The sequence below is a fragment of the Cheilinus undulatus genome, linkage group 4 (genome assembly GCF_018320785.1).
Source record: "Cheilinus undulatus linkage group 4, ASM1832078v1, whole genome shotgun sequence".
NCBI classification, from domain to species: domain Eukaryota; kingdom Metazoa; phylum Chordata; class Actinopteri; order Labriformes; family Labridae; genus Cheilinus; species Cheilinus undulatus.
In genome coordinates, this window is record NC_054868.1 from 5,674,313 (window position 1) to 5,692,487 (window position 18,175).

Below are 18,175 nucleotides of genomic sequence, written 5' to 3' on the forward strand. Positions count from 1 at the left end.
CATCGAAAAATTTTGTTTGTTTACATTACAAACATGGCAGTTAAAAGGTTAAAAGATATGTCAATTATTGAGTATTTGGTATTTTTGTTAATGGCACAAGTTGATGAAACAAGGAAAAATAAACCAATTTAACTTTTTTATTTACAGTAATAACCCCTGTGGCATTTTTTGCACACTAGGAGGAAAATGAGGCAGCAATTAGTAGGGATACCAGAGGGTCAAGTATGCCTGAACCAGTGAAATCCGCCCCGAAAAAGGGCTCCAAGAAGGCAGCATCCAAAGCAACCAAGAGCGGCAGGAAGAGGAGGGCCAGGAGAAAGGAGAGCTACGCCATCTACGTCTCCAAGGTGCTCAAGCAGGTGCACCCCGACACCGACATCTCCCCCAATGAGCGCATGAGCGCATCGCCAGGGAGGCCTCCCGTCTGGCTCACTATATTAAGCGCTCCACCATCACCTCCAGGGAGATCCAGACCACCGTCCGCCTGCTGCTGCCCGGAGAGCTGGCCAAGCACGCCGTGTCTGAGGGCACCAAGGCTGTCATCAAGTACACCAGCTCCAAGTAAACCTGTTTAACTTCAACCAACCTAAAGGTCCTCATCCCATGTATTGACTGAATGTTCATGAGCAGCAGTAAGATGGAAGTGAAATGTTACTCTGTAATAACTGTTCACAGGAAAATTTATTTTCCACCGAGAATAGAAAAGTTATAACCTGACACGCCAGATGGATTTATTTCACACATCCATCTAAGAAAACTTCAGTAGGAAATGTTTGAGAAAAGGCAGAGGCTTTGAAAAAAACTCGGAGTGTGATTGGATGAAGGTACTGTCTGTCATATCTCTACGGGCCAATCAGAGCAAAAAAACACTTGACGTAGCCGCTATCGAGCTGCGTGTGTAGCAGATGATAGGGTTGCAGCCTGTGAATTTCACCAAAACACTCATTTCTGGTCCTATTTTATGTTCAGAGTCTTTTTCTCTCCTCTCCTGCCTGTGTTTTTGGAGTCTCAGTGTGCGTGTGAATGCGTAGCGACGTCGGTACATGCGTGCGCAGGACCCGCTCTGATCAAAGCTTTTACCAGCATGATCAGAGGTAGGTAGATTCTCAGCAAAACTCCACCGATAAACTGTTTTAAAAGTTGTTATTCGTCATTTATTTACCTTACAACTGCTGCGTTGAGTTTCATATGAACTCCGGTTTGTTCTGTGTCTGCTTTGTTGTTTTTGTGAGGTTGCTAACTTGAGTTTAATCGAGTTTTGTTGTGAGGGTGGGAGCCGAAGCTGTTGGGATGCAGCATTCATGCTAGGTGGGGAAATCCCCCCCCCGTTTTGACGTGTGTGTTTTTTTATCAGAGAGAGAGAGAGATGTGCGCTGCAGCCAGAATCATGCTGAGGATTTCTGTATTTTTCTCCTATGAACACAGAGAGCTTCCAAAAGTAAAGATGCAGAAAACATGCTTCGTTTCCCCTGTGGTTACTAAACAAGTGCAGAACACAACGCAGAGGACGGGCACTCACGCATGGGTTACACGTGCCCAGTGATGCTAACACGACAGATTTAACTACAGTGGAGAAAAAACAAGGATTTTTTAATGTCTGACAAAAACTACATTACATTTTAGTCTAAATTTAGTCATCTTGACAACTTAACTTAGTTTTTGTCAGTTTTAGTCATCACAGATCTATTTTTTTAGTCCTAGTCTAGTTCTTGTCATGGAATAAAAGGCTGTTGATGAACATTTTTAGTCGTAGTTTTAGTCGACGAAATTACCACTGCTTTATGGTAGACAGAATTGGTCCCCAGCTTCTTATCCAATGTGGTCACACCTTGTCTGTATGTATTGTGCTATCCTACAGCTGTGGGTCTGGCACAGAGATCCTCTAATAATGCCTATCATGGGGCATCCACAAATAGAAATTAACAATTAAAAGATGCTCAATATCAGATTTACTGGTGTGGGTTTAATCTTTAAATACTACTGAAAGTCATCCAAGTTTCAGGTTTGCTAGAAAAGCTTCAGCACAGGATTTGAAGGCGTGACTTGAACAGCAAAACGACTGGCCATAAGAGGAGAAAAAGTACAGAGCATGCCCGCTTTACCTGCAACCTCAGACAACAGCTTCTGCCACTCATGAATTTGACTCTTCCTTTAAAGAAAAGATGACCAGGGGAATGACAAATAATGTAGAAGGCATTTTTTTATGCAATATTGTGCAAAAACACTACCCACAATCCCACAGCAACACAGTGACATCTCTGATTGGTGGAGCCGTGTCCCCAGAATTTCATCTGTCAACAGTTACTAGTGAGGTTCACGTTGGAAAAGTGGGAAGTAACTGCTGAGTTTGTAAGTACTTCTTTAAAAAATGGTCTGAGGGTTAGGTTACTCTTTAATACTAGAACTGCCACTGCAGTCTGACGGACGGTTTGGGATTTTCGGACGTCAATAAATTTGTTAAAATTAAAATTCCAAGCTTGTAGTGCCATGAGTTTTCCTAAATATATGTTCTGTATGTTTTCTGACGCTTATAAGGTTGTCTAATGAAGCGCTAATGATTTCTGAGCATTTATTCCTCCAACCGCTGCTGCCGTCACACAGATGGCTGTGGAATGAGACATAATGATACATTTTGCGGAAGTGATTTTCCCGCCGCTATCGTGTTTTTAAAAATTTTTTGGCTTTGATATAATGTGCCATCCGATTATGTCATTCTTCCCTATGTATATGTGTGTAAATATTCTTTGTTTAGGCGTGGGAAGGAAGAGACAAAGGACAGCAAACAGGAATACACAGAGATACATACAAACAAATGGACAGACAGACAATCAGATACAGACACACACATAGTGAGACATATTTCCAAACAAACATGAAGAGAGGACATCCTAAAAGATTTTCTTTAGAAGAAGCTTCGGCCAAAATTAAGGAGATGAGTGTCTGATGGTGGAGAGATCAGTGATTTTGATTGGAGAAGGAGGACGAGAGCTCGGACTCCGAGCCTGAGCCACAGCCAAAAAATCAAAACATTTTGATCCAGCTGCCCGGTCTGCAGCGTTATCAACCCAAGGAAGGAATGCTGAATAATTTATTTCATTTTTATTCGTTTTTAGATAAATTATTACGGTTGATGGCACACAAGTTATTGACTATAGCTAGCACAGCACAGCAGTTTTACGAACTGCGAATATGGTCTAAAACTAAACCTACTTTATCTTGATGCCTAGCATAGGCTGCAAACAGTAAAAATATTTATAATCGTCCTCACTGAGAAATAAAAACAATAACTAATCCCAGCAGAACAACCTGCTGTCGCACCGGAGTCTGACAGCGCTCAGGCTTCATCTTCAGGTAGGACAATAGTCTATGAAAGGCAGTTTACACATGTTTATTTTACATAAATTATGAAAATAAACTTATAGCAAACAAGTACAAAACTTGTTTTTCCTTTCCCATCAGCAGAAACACCTGCTGACATGACAGCGGCCACTCCGCTGGACGCACTGTCCACAAGTCATGGTAGGCTATATTTTTGACTACGACAAAGTTCACCAAAACTCGTATTTTTCGTTGACATGTATTTTTTGATAACGAAAATAATCAAGAAAAATGCTAAATGCGATCTAAAAATTATAGACCTATGATTTTTTTATCAATAAATGATCGCATCCTTTTTGTCTTTCTTATGTGAAACTTTGAAAATTGCGCAGCCTCTTATCAGGTATCTGTACTATTATTTTGCAGTACTGAGGCAGTGTGAGCAGGCGAAAGATGGGACCTTGTGGGAGGTTATCCAGCCTGGCGCACAATCGGGGAGAGCACAGTCCCAAAATGTGCTCACCGAGTCTGCAGGACCCACGGCTCACGCGAAGCGCAACGTTGAGGACGCCGTTAGCACATTCTTGTGTTTGGATGACAGGAGGATGCTGCACCACATACGGGACTGCACTGTTGCAGAAGCCCGCAGTGTTGAGGAGAGGTGGGATCTCTCCGTGGCTGAACTAAAGGCCTCCATTTCTCTGCTGTACTTGAGGGGGGCGTACAGCAAAAACCTTGAAATGGAGAGCCTGTGGTCCGAGGATTGGGGCTTGCCATTCTTCAGGACCACAATGCCAAGGAGCCGCTTCAGAGAGATCATGAGATATCTCCGCTTTGATAAAAAGAGTGACAGGTGTGCACGTCTGTGCACTGACAAATTTGCCCTATTTTCTGATGTATGGAGTGGCTTTATAGATAATTGTATTGCCTGCTATAAGCCTGGAGCCTACATCACAGTGGACGAGCAGCTGTTCCCCACCAAAGCACGGTGCCGCTTTATCCAGTACATGGCCAACAAACCCAACAAATTCGGCATCAAATTCTGGTTAGCAGCAGATGTGGACACTAAATATCTTTTGAACGGGTTCCCTTATCTGGGGAAAGATGAAGCACGGCCGGCACACCAACGCCTGGGAGAGAGCGTGGTGCTGAGGCTGCTGGAGCCCTATGTTTGAAAGGGCAGAAATGCCACCACTGATAATTTCTTTACCTCACTAAATCTGGCCAAAACCCTCCAAAAAAAAAAAAAAAACACCAGCCTGGTTGGAACGTGCAACAGGAGCAGGCGTGAGCGTCCACCTGCGGTGCAGCAGCAGCGAGAGGAGCTGTTCTCTACAAAGGTGCTGAAGCACGACCATGCCACCCTCACGGTGTACCAGGGCAAGCCCAGGAAGAACGTTGCCCTCCTCAGCACTATGCACCCATCTGTGACCACTGGGGGTGACAAGTAGAGAAAGCCAGAGACTGTCAGCTTCTACTATGTCACCAAGGTATGCTGGAGGTTTATGAATAAATGACCATGTTTTTATTGTAGAGATCATGACTGATATATTTCTCTACAGCGCTAAGGTGATTTCTTGTTTACTATGGTTTAAGAATTTATTTCATTTTATTTTATTTTTTAATGCTGCCATGCTGCTTGATCATAGTTTTTTTCTGATCTATTACTTTACCAGGAGGGTACTTAGCAAGGAAAGGTATTGCAGTAGCTTACACTATTTCTATTATTACTATTTGTCTTATTATTATTATTTCTAACACACGTGTTGCCTGCTTATGCCCGTTGTCATAGGTGGGAGTTGACGTCCTGGACCAGATGGCTCAGCTCTACACTGTGAAAGGCGCAACAAGAAGATGGAAAGACAGCACTGACACAAAAAGACAGCATCTGCACCAGCATTTGGAGCATCCAGCACGTTAAAACGGAAAACGTAGACAGACTGCGAGGAGATCACCGCTCGGAGGACAGCAAGAGGCGTCTAAGAAACGTTGAGCGGCAGAGGGACCTTCTGAAGACGCTTGCTCTGAATAACGTCAAAAACAATATGCTGCAGCTGAGATTTTTTTGATGACAAGAAAAGGATGCAGAAGCTATGGGCACAGCTGGAGATATGTCAAATTATTTATCTTCTTGAGAATAAAACCAAGATAAAGGATGAAGACAGTGATGACGATCAACTAAGTAGCATTGAGCTGGTGAAGTACACTCTGGAGAAGCTGAAACTGCTGAAGAAACAGCTGGACGATCACTCTCTCAACGATCTTCAGGAAATACTGGGTAATTCAAATGACAAGGAGGAAGAGGATGAAGACAGTGAGGACAAGCATGACTGCTGGGAGTGGTTCTGGCAACGTCTCCTGAGGCTTGAGGATGTGACTGATCTAAGTAACCTACAGATCTCAAACAACTTAATGCATCAGAAAGCAAAGCTCAGAGATGTTGTCGACAACCTGTTGAAACTCAATCTAGCCATGCTGGGGGGAGAGCAGCCAGCTGACCTGGAGGCCGCAAGAAACAAGACAATGTTGCAGCTGGAGGGGGGAGTTACAATGCCAACTCATTATGCTGGTCACCCAGGACGACGTACACTTGCATCTGGTTTTGCTGGTCACCCAGGCCGTGGAGAAAATGGTATCAAGGCTAAAGGACAACATGAATGAAACCAAACTGACAAATCAGGAGGAGGATATCAGCCAGAACCTGCAGAGTGAACTCGGTGAGCTCTGATCAGACCAGGAGAATGACACTTCATCCATGTTGGATCAGCATGAAGCCCGTAATGATCCAAGACTTGAAGAAGGTGCTGGAAGAGAAGCAGAAACTACATGCTACTGCATTATCTGCTAAAAGACTAAATAAATCATCAAATATATCTCTAAATGCATATTTGCTTTGGTGTTATTTAATTGCTTAGGTAGGACCAAACCTGCCAAAATTAAAAATAAATTAAAGTAAAAAATTAAAAAATAAAGTTAAAAAATCAAATACAAAATAAATATAAACGAAAATAAATATAAATTGAAATAAATACAAATTAGAAAAATATAAATATGAATAAATAAAGGTAAAAATAAAAACAAAAATAAAAAATAAGACTCAAAAATTCAATATAAATAAATAAATGAAAGTGGAAATAAATACAAAAATAAATATATAAATAGAATTAAATATCAACAAATAAATACAGTTGCTCTGCTCTCACATTTATTTATGTCATGCTGTATGAAGCTATTATTGTTGCAAAAGTATTTGCAAATGTGTACAAAAATCTGTGTACAAATCCACAAATGCGTGCACAAATTCACAAATACGTGTACAACACTTACAGTTTTGTTTGTTTGTTTGTTTTAAGTTTTGGTACTATTTGCTACTATAATTTAGATAACAGAGATTGCATCGTTTAAGAAATGCGGTATCAAAAATTAAAGATCCCACATTTTCACAGCCTTTTGATATTATGATGCAAGTGTTTGTGTGTTTCTGTCCATACAGATGGGTCAGGCACTGTGGAGGCTGCCTCCCAGACAACAGCAGCAGCTTCAGGAAGAGCTTGCAAACCGCTTAGCCGACCGAGGGGAGAGAGGAAGACGAGAGCAAGGTAACGCAAAACATCCTGTTATTTTAGGGCAGGGGTTTTCAAAGTATGTGAGAGTGAGCCTCCCCTAAGAAGAACTTGTTCATTCGGTGGACCCCCACCCACAAAAAAGATGGAAATTTTAACAAAATCAAAGGACATTTAAATATTTATGTCTAATCTTTAAACATTTTTAACATTAATATATTGTGGATGTTTTGTTTTGCAAATGTCCTTAAACATCTGTCTTTCCCTCTTATTCAGTTACAATACCATTAAATACCCGTTTTTCATATTTTTTGGCCATTTTACAACTTCTTTTTGCTTCTTTTTAGCCATTTTTTCCAATTTTATCCCATTTTTGCACTTTTTACCTTTTTGCCCATTTAAGCTACCTTTCATCATTAAATATCCATTTTTTTCCTTTTTTTTTTTGCTCATTTTTGCTACATCTTTTGCCATTTTTTTTTACCAAGTTTTGCCACTTTTATCCCATTTTTGCTCTTGTTTCCTTTGTTGTTCCCATTGTTTCCTTTTTCCCCCAATTTCTGCCTCTTCTCTTTGCCATTTTGATTTGTCCATTTGTGATTGGATGAACGTTCTGTCTGTCACATCTCTACGGGCCAATAAGAGCAACAAAACACGTGACGTAGCAGTTATCGAGCTGCACGTGTGCAGCTACTAAGGAATAACACCAAACATGGCGATTATAGACATGTCAGTACTCGATTTTTGTCATTTTTGAAAAGAAAACAACTCACTGCTGTTCTTTGTTCTTCTTTTAACAAAGAAATGTTGTCAAGTTCTGATAAAAGTGGTGCTTTAGCAGCATCCATGCTAATCTCTTCCTCCATAACTGCACCAGCTCTTGCTGCTGCTTGTTAACGTCACGACTCTGCTGCGCCTGAAAGCACTGCCCCTCATCGCTGATTCGTCCTGTCACTTTCTAATCAGGCCCAAACGTTTCAGATGGGTGCTTATGTATTGGCGTCACAAACATTCATTCTATTCAAAGTTTCTCACACCACTGCAGTGTGATTGGAATCACTCTGCCTGTTTTACCTTTATTGTCCACATGATGGCACAGTAGAGCAAACAAACCCTCGGCCCATGAGTGAACCAATAGGATGGAAAGCTTCATGTCACTTTCACTAGTAAGGACCACTAACCTCCCCCCCATGGGCATAGCCCACAGTAAGGAGGCCCATTTGGGTCAAATAAAAAGGAGAAAAATGTGAAAGTACAGCAATTCTTGAAAAAAAAAAAACTAAATCATAATTATGAAATAAAAGGTCATAATTAGAAGATAAAAAAGTCATGATAATGATATAAAAAATTCAAAATTATGAGATAAAAATTCAGAATTATGAGTTAAAAAGTCATAATTATGATATAAAAAGTCAGAACTAGAGTAAAAAGTCAAAATTCTGACATACAAAGTTATAAATACTAAATTACTTTTTATCTCATAATTTTGACTCTGTATCTTTTAATTGTGATTTTTTTTATCTCATCATTTTAAATTTTAATCTTATAATTATGACTTTGGATTTTTTTTTTTTAATTTCCTTACTTTAACTTTTTACATTTTTAAAGTGGTGGAAATGGGCTTCCATTGGCTACAATAAAAAGTGTGTTTTTATTTAATTTTTCCTAATACTTAGTGCCATTATTGTATCAAAAGTGGCTAAATGAATCAGCCAACAGACTGAAATTTGTATCAAATAGAGTAAAATACAATTCTGGGGGGGCCCCTCTCTTGAAAATGTCCAAATAGCATGGTCCAGCACTACAAAATAATGCAAGTAAATTTAATTTAGCTATAGTAAAAAAGATAAATTGCTCATAAATTGGGAAATTATGGTTAAAAATACATCAAAATGCATATATATTTGTAAAAATGTTGCAACATTTGTCGCTTTGCTGGCCTGCTAAGGGGAGCCTAGTGTAATATTCTTATAGGAGCCCTAAATCCCTCGCTACGCCCCTGCCAAATGTAGTTTCTCTGATGACATTTTTCCCAAATGAGTCATTTATAACATATAAAATATGGAACTGAACTCAGAGAGAAAATGAGGAAGAGGAGAAATGTGGTGTTGCAAGACAGGAGACTTAAAGAAGTAGATCAGAAACCAGTATCCCTGTCTACATCACCATCTCCAGTCAGTCTGAAAATATGGCGACATTTGTCTCTGAAGAGCCACTGGAGATCTCTGTGGATTATATAAATGTACCTGATCCATCAGCCAGGAGGACGAACGTGAAGAGCTGTTCAAGAGAGTGTGGTGGAGCGACTGCTGCCATGTCTGGTGAGGAATAATCTCCTGAAAATGGACTTTAATCAAGAGGAAAAGACGAGGATGAATCCATTCACTCTGGGATCAGTAAACATTAAAATATCAAACATCATATCCATGATCTGCTTCCCTGTCAGTTTATTCAGCCTCTTCAACCTTAAGAGTATCTATGGTTGTGTCCTGTGTTGTAATGGACTGAAATCTCCTTTAAACTATGGTTTATGAAGCTGCCTGATTTTGGCCTTGGTTTAATTTGCTGTTTGCAGTTTTAGATGTGAGGTCAGTGTGTAAACCTTCCTGTTGACAAAGCTGCTGAGGATTAATTCATCATCTTTGTGATTCTTCTTTTAGGGAGAAAACTCCTCAGACTGCTGGCTGTGAGCTTTGGACTCTTGTGTTTCCTACAAGCTGCTCTCAACATTTCACTGCGCCTCGTTCACTTTGAATCACTTTCTAGTACGTCTCTACTTTTGAGCCGTTTGGCTTCAAGAATCTTAATCTTTATTTTTATAGCGCCAATTCATAACCAAAGTTATCTCAATACTTTTGAAAAAGTGGCCAGGTCTAGACCGTACTCCTTGTTTTATTATTTACAAAGGCCTTTAGTCCACCATGAGCTCAGCACTAAGAAACATAGAGCAAAGTTACAGCAGAGAGGAAAAACACCCCTTATATAGGAAGAAACCTGGAGCAGAACCAGACTCACGATGACTCATGACGACTAGAAAAGTGCCTGAGAAGCTCAAGTCTATTTACATTTGACTTCAGTGCTGCTGGGTTTTACCAAAGTTAAAGACTTAACATCGGTGTGAGAGAGAAAATTATTATATTACAACACCGTCATGACTGAAAAAAATCATTTATGACAATGACTCACTACACAAACACAGACTAAAAAGTCTGCTCACACCAAATCTGCCCACTCCTCTTTGCAAAAGCGATTAAAATCTGTCAGTTTGAGAGGACAGCCCTCCTCTGGTCAGCCCACAGGTTTTCAGCAGTATTCAGGTCTGGACTCAGGCTGGACTGGTCCAAAACTCTCATCTCCTCCTGGTGAAACCATTCTACATCTGTTTTTATGTTTTAAGTTAATGTGTTCCCTCTTCATCTTCAGCTTTCTAACAGAAACCTGATTTATTTTTAGTGCCAAAACTGACTGGTATTTGTTTCCAACTGACCCCATTTTCACTAGAACTTATGGAAGCCCATTTCTGCCACTTAAAAAGAGAAATGTGAAAGTTAGGCTATTTTATAAAAAAAGAAAATAATCCTAGGTCCTCATTATGAGATAAAAAGTCAAAATTATGAGATGACTTTTTTATCACATAATTTGGAAATTTGTGTCACAGTTTTGACTTTCAGTCTCGAAATTATGTCCTCTTATCTCATACTTATGACTTTTTATCTCATAACTATGACTTTTTTCTCATAATTATGACTTTTGTCTCATAATTGACTTTTTTATCTCATAATTATGAATTTTTTATCTCATACTTATGAATTTTTGTTTCAAAATTGGCTTTTTATATTATAATTATGCTTTTTTTATCTATAATTGTGAGTATTTATCTTAAAATTGTTCTATTTCATAATTATGACTTTTTTTTATCTCATAATTATGACTTTTTATCTTATAATTGACTTTTTATCTCATAATTATGACTTTCTATCTTATAATTGACTTTTTTATCACATAATTTTGACTTTCTTTCTATTTAGCACACAGGATTCTTTTTTGTTTTTAGAACTGCCTAACTTTCACATTTTTAGTTTTAAGTGGCAGACATGGGCTTTCGTAAAACTCCAGTTCCACTTTGACAGAAACAGCCCCAACACATGATGCTGCCCTCACCATGCTTCACTGTGGTTACAGCAGCCTTTTTAATGATGTGTACTGTTGTTTTGAGTCAAATCCTTTTAAAATGGTGGGAAACAAGTTAATCTTTGGTCTCATCCTATCATACAAGATTATATAATGTGGTACAAGATTAAAAAGACTCTAAATGGTTAAGGGCTTGTCTTTGGTTCAAGCTTCTTATTTTGTTGGAGAATTGTTGGTCTTCATTTTTAATCCCACCCCGTCCCTCCACTATTGGCTTGATTATTTTTTAGCTAATCCCAGTCATTTACATCCACATATCCACAGGACACTGAAGCAGCAGTGGGAGCAAACTGCAGATAAGTGTCTTACAAAAGGACACGTCATAATGTGACCGCAGGAGATTGAGATCAGCCTTCCAGTTACAGAGAACCAGCTCTACCACTGACCACAGCAGCCTCACAAGTCATTTCCTGTAGATATTATTTCACAACAAAACAGGTTCAGAGAAGGTTTGGGGAAGAGAAGTAATAATGAGGCATCACTGTAAAAAAAAAAAAAAAAAAAAAAGAGGATGTGACTCATGTTTTCTTAAGTTACGTTCAGTTTGACTCAGGATTTGATTTTTAAATTGTTCCAGTCAACACGTAGGAAAATACTGAGCCTTAGGTTTAAGTTTAAAGTACAAGTTTAAACGTTTAAATATGAAATCTCAATTTCAAAATAAATGTTTTCTGCTTTTCACACAATTCAGGCTGTAAGACATCGGCTCAGGAGGAGAGCTGCAAAAACAAGACAAAGGCAAATCTGAAGAACTTTGGTAAGTAGATGTGTGTTTATAGGGATGCACAGATGCATCAGTCTAACATCGGTGTTGGCCCGTTTTACAAACATCAGCCAAAGGATGCGGAGTGAACAGATAGCAGTTCCCAAAGTTTGTTGATTTTGTCCAATCAATTTCATGTTTAACCTTGCAAAGCAGATGGATTCTCCTGTTTCTGTGTTTCTCACTGGCGAATCCATCTTGCAAAGCTCCTGTCTGACCATTTGGGCCTGGCAGAGTCGTGACCTAAGCAAGCGGCAACAAGAGGCCGGTGCATTTATGGAGGAAGACATTAGCGTGTTAGCTAAAGCGCCAGTTTTATCAGAACTTGATGACATTTCTTTGTTATAAGAAGAGCAAAGAACAGCAGTGAGTTGCTTTCTTTTCAAAAATGACACAAGTCGTGTACTGGCACGTCTACAGTAGCCATGTAGTTCTCTATGGAGTTTATTCCTCAGTTAAGGCTACGTCATGTGTTTTGTGGCTCTGATTGGCCCGTAAAGATGTGACAGAACGTTCATCCAATCACCCTCTGAGATTTTTCAAAGGGACTGCCCTTTCCCAAACGCTGTATATGGGAAGTTTACCAGATGGATGTGTGAAACACATCCATCTGGCATGTCAGTTTATTTCATGTTGGCATCTGGTATATAAAATCAAATAAACAAATTAGACTAACTCTAACTCTTATCACATTTCATGGTCAAACATGAAGATATGTTTGTTTATATATATATATATATTTATTTATATATATGTATATAGATAGATATAGATATATTTATATATCTATATCTATCTATGTATATATATATAGTGCTTAACAAATTTATTAGACCACCTGTCATATTTGTCTCAGAGACCATCCAGCATCATGAAGTGCTTTAATGCAACTGAATTCACCCAAATTTGAGCTGGCACACTGGGCTTCTCTGAGAAGTCAAAAATGAATCAAGCATAACATTCAACCACTGAAACTAAAGTTTCTGTTCAGGAATGCAAATAAATAACTATAATTTGACATATTAATCAAGAAATAATAATGTGCTTTACTTTTTTTTTTTTTTTTTTAGTTTTTTTGTAAATCAGTAAATTTGAAAATTGATGGATAACAATAATAACTATATTTTAGCATTAAAAATATCATTTGGGTTAAAGAGCTTCTCCATATTGGTGTAAAAACCACTGCAGAATCATAAAAAATGATTTTGGTAATTACCAATGTGGTTAATTTAGGGCAGATGTGGCATAAACCTTACTTTGGTTAGGGTTAGGGTGGTCTAATAAATTTGTTAAGCACTGTATAGATAGACAGACAGACAGACAGACAGACAGACAGACAGACAGATAGATAGATCGATCCACCAGCTCCACTGGAATTTCAAATCAGTGCTCTTTTTGGAACATTATTCACTGAAAACTGATGTAACTTTGGGGGAGATTATTCTATGTTCTTCAGAGTTTTATGGCAACACAACAGTATCTCACTCAACACGCCCACTTGAAAACAGCTCATCATAGCGCCCTCTACTGCCAACAGGAAGTGACACAAGTGGCTCATTTTTGTATTCCTCTTACTGTGTTGAACCTATCATGCTCTGATTTTGACCTGTATACATGTCCCAGCATTGACATGTTTCATTCACGGATGCCCTGATGGCCATGGCGGCAATTTTGATCCTTCGCCATCAGACAGGAAGTGGGTGTAACTCTCATATGAAACATCCAATTTCATTCAAATTTCGTAAGTATGATCAGGGTTTGCCCCTCTCCACATTTAGATGTTCATTTCATGGTTTTGCTGTTGCGCCCCCTAGTGTAAGAAGCCTGCAGCACCTTGAAAATAAAATGTCCAATCTTTTTGTAATTTCACTTGATAAATAGTCCTTCCCTTATCCCTTCCACATATCAGCATCTACCTTTGTCACTCTGCCATCTACTGTTGAGGGCTACTATTACCTCATTAACAACGTGCATTTTGCCTTTATTTAACATAAGGACACACAAAGGAGCATCTACATGGTCTCTCTGCCGTTCTGCAGCACAATGTATGGGTTTGCTAACTCCCCACTATTACCTCACATCTGGGCAGTTGCGCCGGGATGCGAGGGCTTCAGTGCTGCTTGCAGCTCTAGTTCTGTTTGAATTTTCCCAAATTTTAGATTGATTCTCTAAATGATTTTTTTTTTCCATTTCAGAGGATTATTTCCAACAAGGATGGGTGTACTTCCATCCCAGCCTCTATTTTATTTCTATCATCAGGAAATCATGGCATGAAAGTAGAAATTACTGTTTGGAGCGAGGTGCAGATCTGATGATCATCAACAACCAAAAAGAACAGGTGTGTGGATAAACATTAAAGTAAAAAGAAAAAAAAAGAGACTTAGACATCAGCTGGCTGTTTCTACTGATTACTGATCCCTTCTTGTTTCTGAAACAGGACTTCACCAGAAGATTTGTGGGCTATACGTGGATCGGACTGAAAAGGACAGAAAACAAAGAGGAATGGAGATGGGTGGATGGCACTCCTCTCACTAAAAGGTTCATTCAAGATTATTTTTTACACTGAACATCAACAAATGTCTAACAACACGTAGGAGAAACTGTGCAATCTAACCTAGCCATGTTGCTGCCATCCTTGTCTCGGGTGTTTTTCTTTCTTGTTGGTTTCAGTTACTGGATTCCTGGGGAGCCCAACAATAATGGTGGTAAAGAAGATTGTGTACACTTAAAGTTCCATGGGAGAGAGAAAAGCTGGAACGACATTTCATGTGATGTTAAAAACTTCTGGATCTGTGAGAAGATGGTGGTTTGTTGAAGTAATAAAGCAGTGAGCCAAGATAACAAATATTAGAGTGTCAGTGATGAAATATGGTGAAGCTGAAAACTTCCTTCTTAACCCTCTGGAGTCTAAAGGCCTTAAGAAAAAACATTTGCGCTGCTAAAGTCTACAGCAGTGATAATCAACTGGAGGCCCAGGGTCACAATCTGGCCCCACACAGCTTCCCATCTGGCCCTCAGAGGATTATTTAATTCAGAAAATTTGAGAGACCAAAAATATGGCATGCCACTGTTTAAAGTGGGGGTATTATGCCTTTTTTCAAGGCTTTCCACCATCTCTCTGATACCCACATAGTAGCTTTACATGGTTTACAACTCAAAAAACTCCTCATGTTTCTCACACTGGCGTCCTGAAAACCCCTTATTTTAACCTTGTCTGAAACGCTTTGTTTTCGTTGCTGTCTCTTTAACCCCGACTCCACAGACCTGCTCCATCGAAATCTTGTCTCGGGAGAATCGTGGTGAGATTTTCAACGAACTATTTTCATCAGTTTACACTCTTATTCCAAGATTTCTGCCACATATGTTTATGTTGTGTTTTGAAAATTTGCATACGTGGAGTATGGACACCCAACATTGTGACTTTATATCAATGTTTTTAAAATCGGAAAAGTATAATACCCCCTCTTTAACTTCTTCTTTTTTCTTTTTTTTCTAAAGAAAACCTTCAACTTAGTGTCTTTTCAGACAAGAAGCACACTAGTATTTCTGTAATTTGTCATGGTAAACACATACTTATTATTGTTATCTTGATTATCCACCTTATTCCTGGGGCCGCTACTGAAAATCTGAATATGGGCGAAAACATCCGGTGCTAAGGTGGAAGTACATAATTACATGTATTTAAATACAGCAGCTAAAGATAGATGCTAACTACAAACGACAGTTGTTGAAAGAAATTCACTGCAAATTTGTAAATATTTGTATATTTTTGAAATCATATGTTCACATTGTTTGTTTTTGTAAGTTGTAAATAAGTAAATAAGGTGGATACTACATTATTCCTGGGGGGTCTACTGCTATAAATGTGGCTGGAACTTCTGTACCATAGCAGTAATAGCAAAACACGATTCTTTCAAGGGATTACTGAAGTGATTTAGGGTCAACAGTGGTTGTTCTGAAATAAATATTTGCTGCAATAAATACTGCTTCATTTTTGTTTACTCAAAAAAGTTAAATGAGCTGAATGTTTAAATAATATTTTCTGTAATGCTCAGTACCTTTTGCTTGGGTTGTGGTACTAATTACATGACAAAGTTAGATATATGTCTTTAACCCTTTACCTACTGACCAAGCGCCGGCGCTGTGTTTTATATGTCTGGAGTATTATTACCGTAACTCTGTCAAAGATCAAAGTTCAAAGTTTGTCTGATCAGAAAAATTCCAACGCTGACAGAGAGCTGAGAATCTGTGCTTCCCGGCAATATATGATGTGTGGTATATATATTACGGTAAAGTCAAACAGCATCATGAAATCAGCAGCTTTGGCAGAAGACCAGTGAGAAAGGAGAGTGAAGGAAGAGGGTAAAAGGAGAGCGAGCGAGAGTGGTGTTTTGTCTTCAAAAAATAGCGTTAGATAGTGGCATTTCTGCGTGTCTGTCATGTGCAATAACAATATGTTACTTGAGAATGTTGAGAATGCATTTTTCCACCTTTATTTGCTCTACTTTTCGCCTATGTATATAGTTATCTTTTGCACTGTGTTTTGCACACCCAGAGTCCTAGACTCAAAAAATGACTGGTGATTGTTCTAAACATGTATAGGTTCACATTTCAAATGTCAAATCAAAACTTCATGAGCAATAACAAAATTTCTTCTCATAAAAGCCATGAAAAACAAATCTGTTTTTGTGTTTTTCTTCTTTTAAACTGCTGACAATTCCATACAATGTGCAATAATAAGTACTCCTGGGAAAAGGGGCCAAAGCTCTCAGACTTAGGGCATTTCCTGACTATTTTACAGCCATAATAACAAAATATGTCCAAATCGCCATTTTAGACTCAGTAGGTAAAGGGTTAACAACGGTGTTTTAATCATGCTGTTCACTGTTTAAATGCATTTGGGATGTAATTCTTTCAATATTAATTCATCATTAATTCAGAACTTGACATTTACCAAACTGAAGAGCTGACAACTTCAGTCATGGATAATTTTATTTACTATAATTCCCACATTTTAAGAGGGATTAGTTGGTGGAATAAGGATTTCAGCAACCCCCAAAAACTAGAAATGTTATCTGAAGGTGGTGTCCAAACTCCTTTAACAAAACGTGATCGTTTATTACTATTAATATGAAGCTAATAAACTTAGCTAAATATGCTCGTCTAGATTATCCGAGGTAATGTCGTCACTTTGTACTCTTTAGTAGAGGGCGGAAAAATACGAATATTGACCCGATTGAGGTGAAGCAGTCGAAAGTTACATAGTTTAATGTCCAAATTGCTCTAAAAATCGCGTTTCATGTCTCGTATTCAACACAAAGTCTCATTTAGATAGAAGAGACCAGAAGTTGTGCCCATATTTCACGCAAAGAATCATGGGGACTAGGAATAAGGTGGATAGTTGCAGTTTTTTGCAATAAATTTCCATATCAGGCTTTTTGAGAATGCAATTTCCCTCCTCTGAGAATCTTCACAGATGTGATTCCTGCATGTTTTTGGCCAATGACAATACAGCATTTTAGCATCAAACTCAGTGTCAGACATCGGGAGGGCAACAGAAATATGTAGCAAAAATATCTCAATCGCCCCCTTGTGGCTGGCTGCAGTAAAGCTGATTGGGACTGATCTCATTGTAAAAGGCTTCGAGTTCCATTAATTTTGGAATTAAGTCATATTTTTACAAAAATATTCTAATAAGCAGAAAATATAGATTTTATTTCACTTTATTTCAATATCCACCCCCACAGCGTCAGTCAAGAAAAAAGCTGTCCCTCGTAAAAATGGAGTTGATGAACCCTGGTCTATGATGTGTTTTCTCCTGTCCTCTGATACAGTGGTTCTCAACATTTTCAGTCCGTGACCCCCCTAAGTAAGGTGCCAGCGACCAGGGACCACCACTGTAACTGAAGATGGTTGAACACGGCCATGAACAATCAAGAATAGTCATGTGCAGACAAGGCTGTCTATAAGGGGGGGATTAAGGGGAGAGCTTTCTGGGGCCCAGTCAAACTGGGGCCCTTGGAGGTCAGCAAAATCCTGGTCCATTGTAGAGTTAAGCTGTGATATCCTTACTTTATACTGTGTAGTATATAGCCTTCTTAAAAATGTAAATCTATTTTGTTAAAAAAAGGAATTCAAATGAGTTAAGAATTGAAAAAAATGGGTTAATAATGGAAAAAAATAGTAGAAAAGGTGGTGAAATTGGATCTTAAAAGTAGCAGAGAGGGATTAGAAGTGGCAAAAAATAACCAAAAAAGGCAACAATGGGTTACAGTGGCAAAAATGGGCATAAATAGTGGAATAAAGGAATTACTGGCAAAAATAGTGCTAACTGAGAAAG

General features: G+C 38.7%; 2 protein-coding genes and 1 pseudogene across 5 annotated transcripts; all 3 read left to right on the top strand.

Annotated features, from left to right (window-relative positions):
* Positions 1-224: 224 nt before the first annotated feature.
* Positions 225-565, top strand: LOC121508939 (annotated as a pseudogene).
* Positions 566-1,012: 447 nt separating this feature from the next.
* LOC121508910 (CD209 antigen-like protein E) lies at positions 1,013-14,941 on the top strand. 4 transcript variants are annotated; one of them, XM_041786057.1, is made up of 7 exons: positions 1,013-1,094; positions 6,812-6,917; positions 9,542-9,646; positions 11,764-11,829; positions 14,031-14,173; positions 14,273-14,373; positions 14,506-14,941. In XM_041786057.1, exons 2-7 carry the CDS (start codon positions 6,812-6,814, stop codon positions 14,648-14,650), a joined length of 666 nt encoding a protein of 221 aa, XP_041641991.1. In that variant the 5' UTR covers positions 1,013-1,094; the 3' UTR covers positions 14,651-14,941. The 4 variants fall into 4 exon arrangements, with proteins under 4 accessions (XP_041641991.1, XP_041641994.1, XP_041641992.1 ...); XM_041786058.1 differs by lacking the exon at positions 1,013-1,094 and having other exon boundaries at positions 6,744-6,917; XM_041786056.1 differs by lacking the exons at positions 1,013-1,094; positions 6,812-6,917 and adding an exon at positions 8,806-9,202.
* On the top strand, positions 3,385-4,769 carry LOC121508476. The gene is made up of 3 exons (XM_041785368.1): positions 3,385-3,519; positions 3,745-4,487; positions 4,629-4,769. Exons 1-3 carry the CDS (start codon positions 3,477-3,479, stop codon positions 4,767-4,769), a joined length of 927 nt encoding a protein of 308 aa, XP_041641302.1. The 5' UTR covers positions 3,385-3,476.
* Positions 14,942-18,175: the final 3,234 nt, after the last annotated feature.

Excerpts from the sequence above, each read along its gene's own strand:
- LOC121508476 (XM_041785368.1), top strand. The coding sequence starts at position 3,477 with ATGACAGCGGCCACTCCGCTGGACGCACTGTCCACAAGTCATG. Across the intron at positions 3,520-3,744 it reads CGCACTGTCCACAAGTCATG|TACTGAGGCAGTGTGAGCAG; the intron begins GTAGGCTATATT and ends ATTATTTTGCAG. Across the intron at positions 4,488-4,628 it reads TGAGGCTGCTGGAGCCCTAT|CAGCAGCGAGAGGAGCTGTT; the intron begins GTTTGAAAGGGC and ends CCTGCGGTGCAG.
- LOC121508910 (XM_041786056.1), top strand. The coding sequence starts at position 9,070 with ATGGCGACATTTGTCTCTGAAGAGCCACTGGAGATCTCTGTGGATTAT. Across the intron at positions 9,647-11,763 it reads TCACTTTGAATCACTTTCTA|GCTGTAAGACATCGGCTCAG; the intron begins GTACGTCTCTAC and ends CACACAATTCAG. Across the intron at positions 11,830-14,030 it reads GGCAAATCTGAAGAACTTTG|AGGATTATTTCCAACAAGGA; the intron begins GTAAGTAGATGT and ends TTTCCATTTCAG.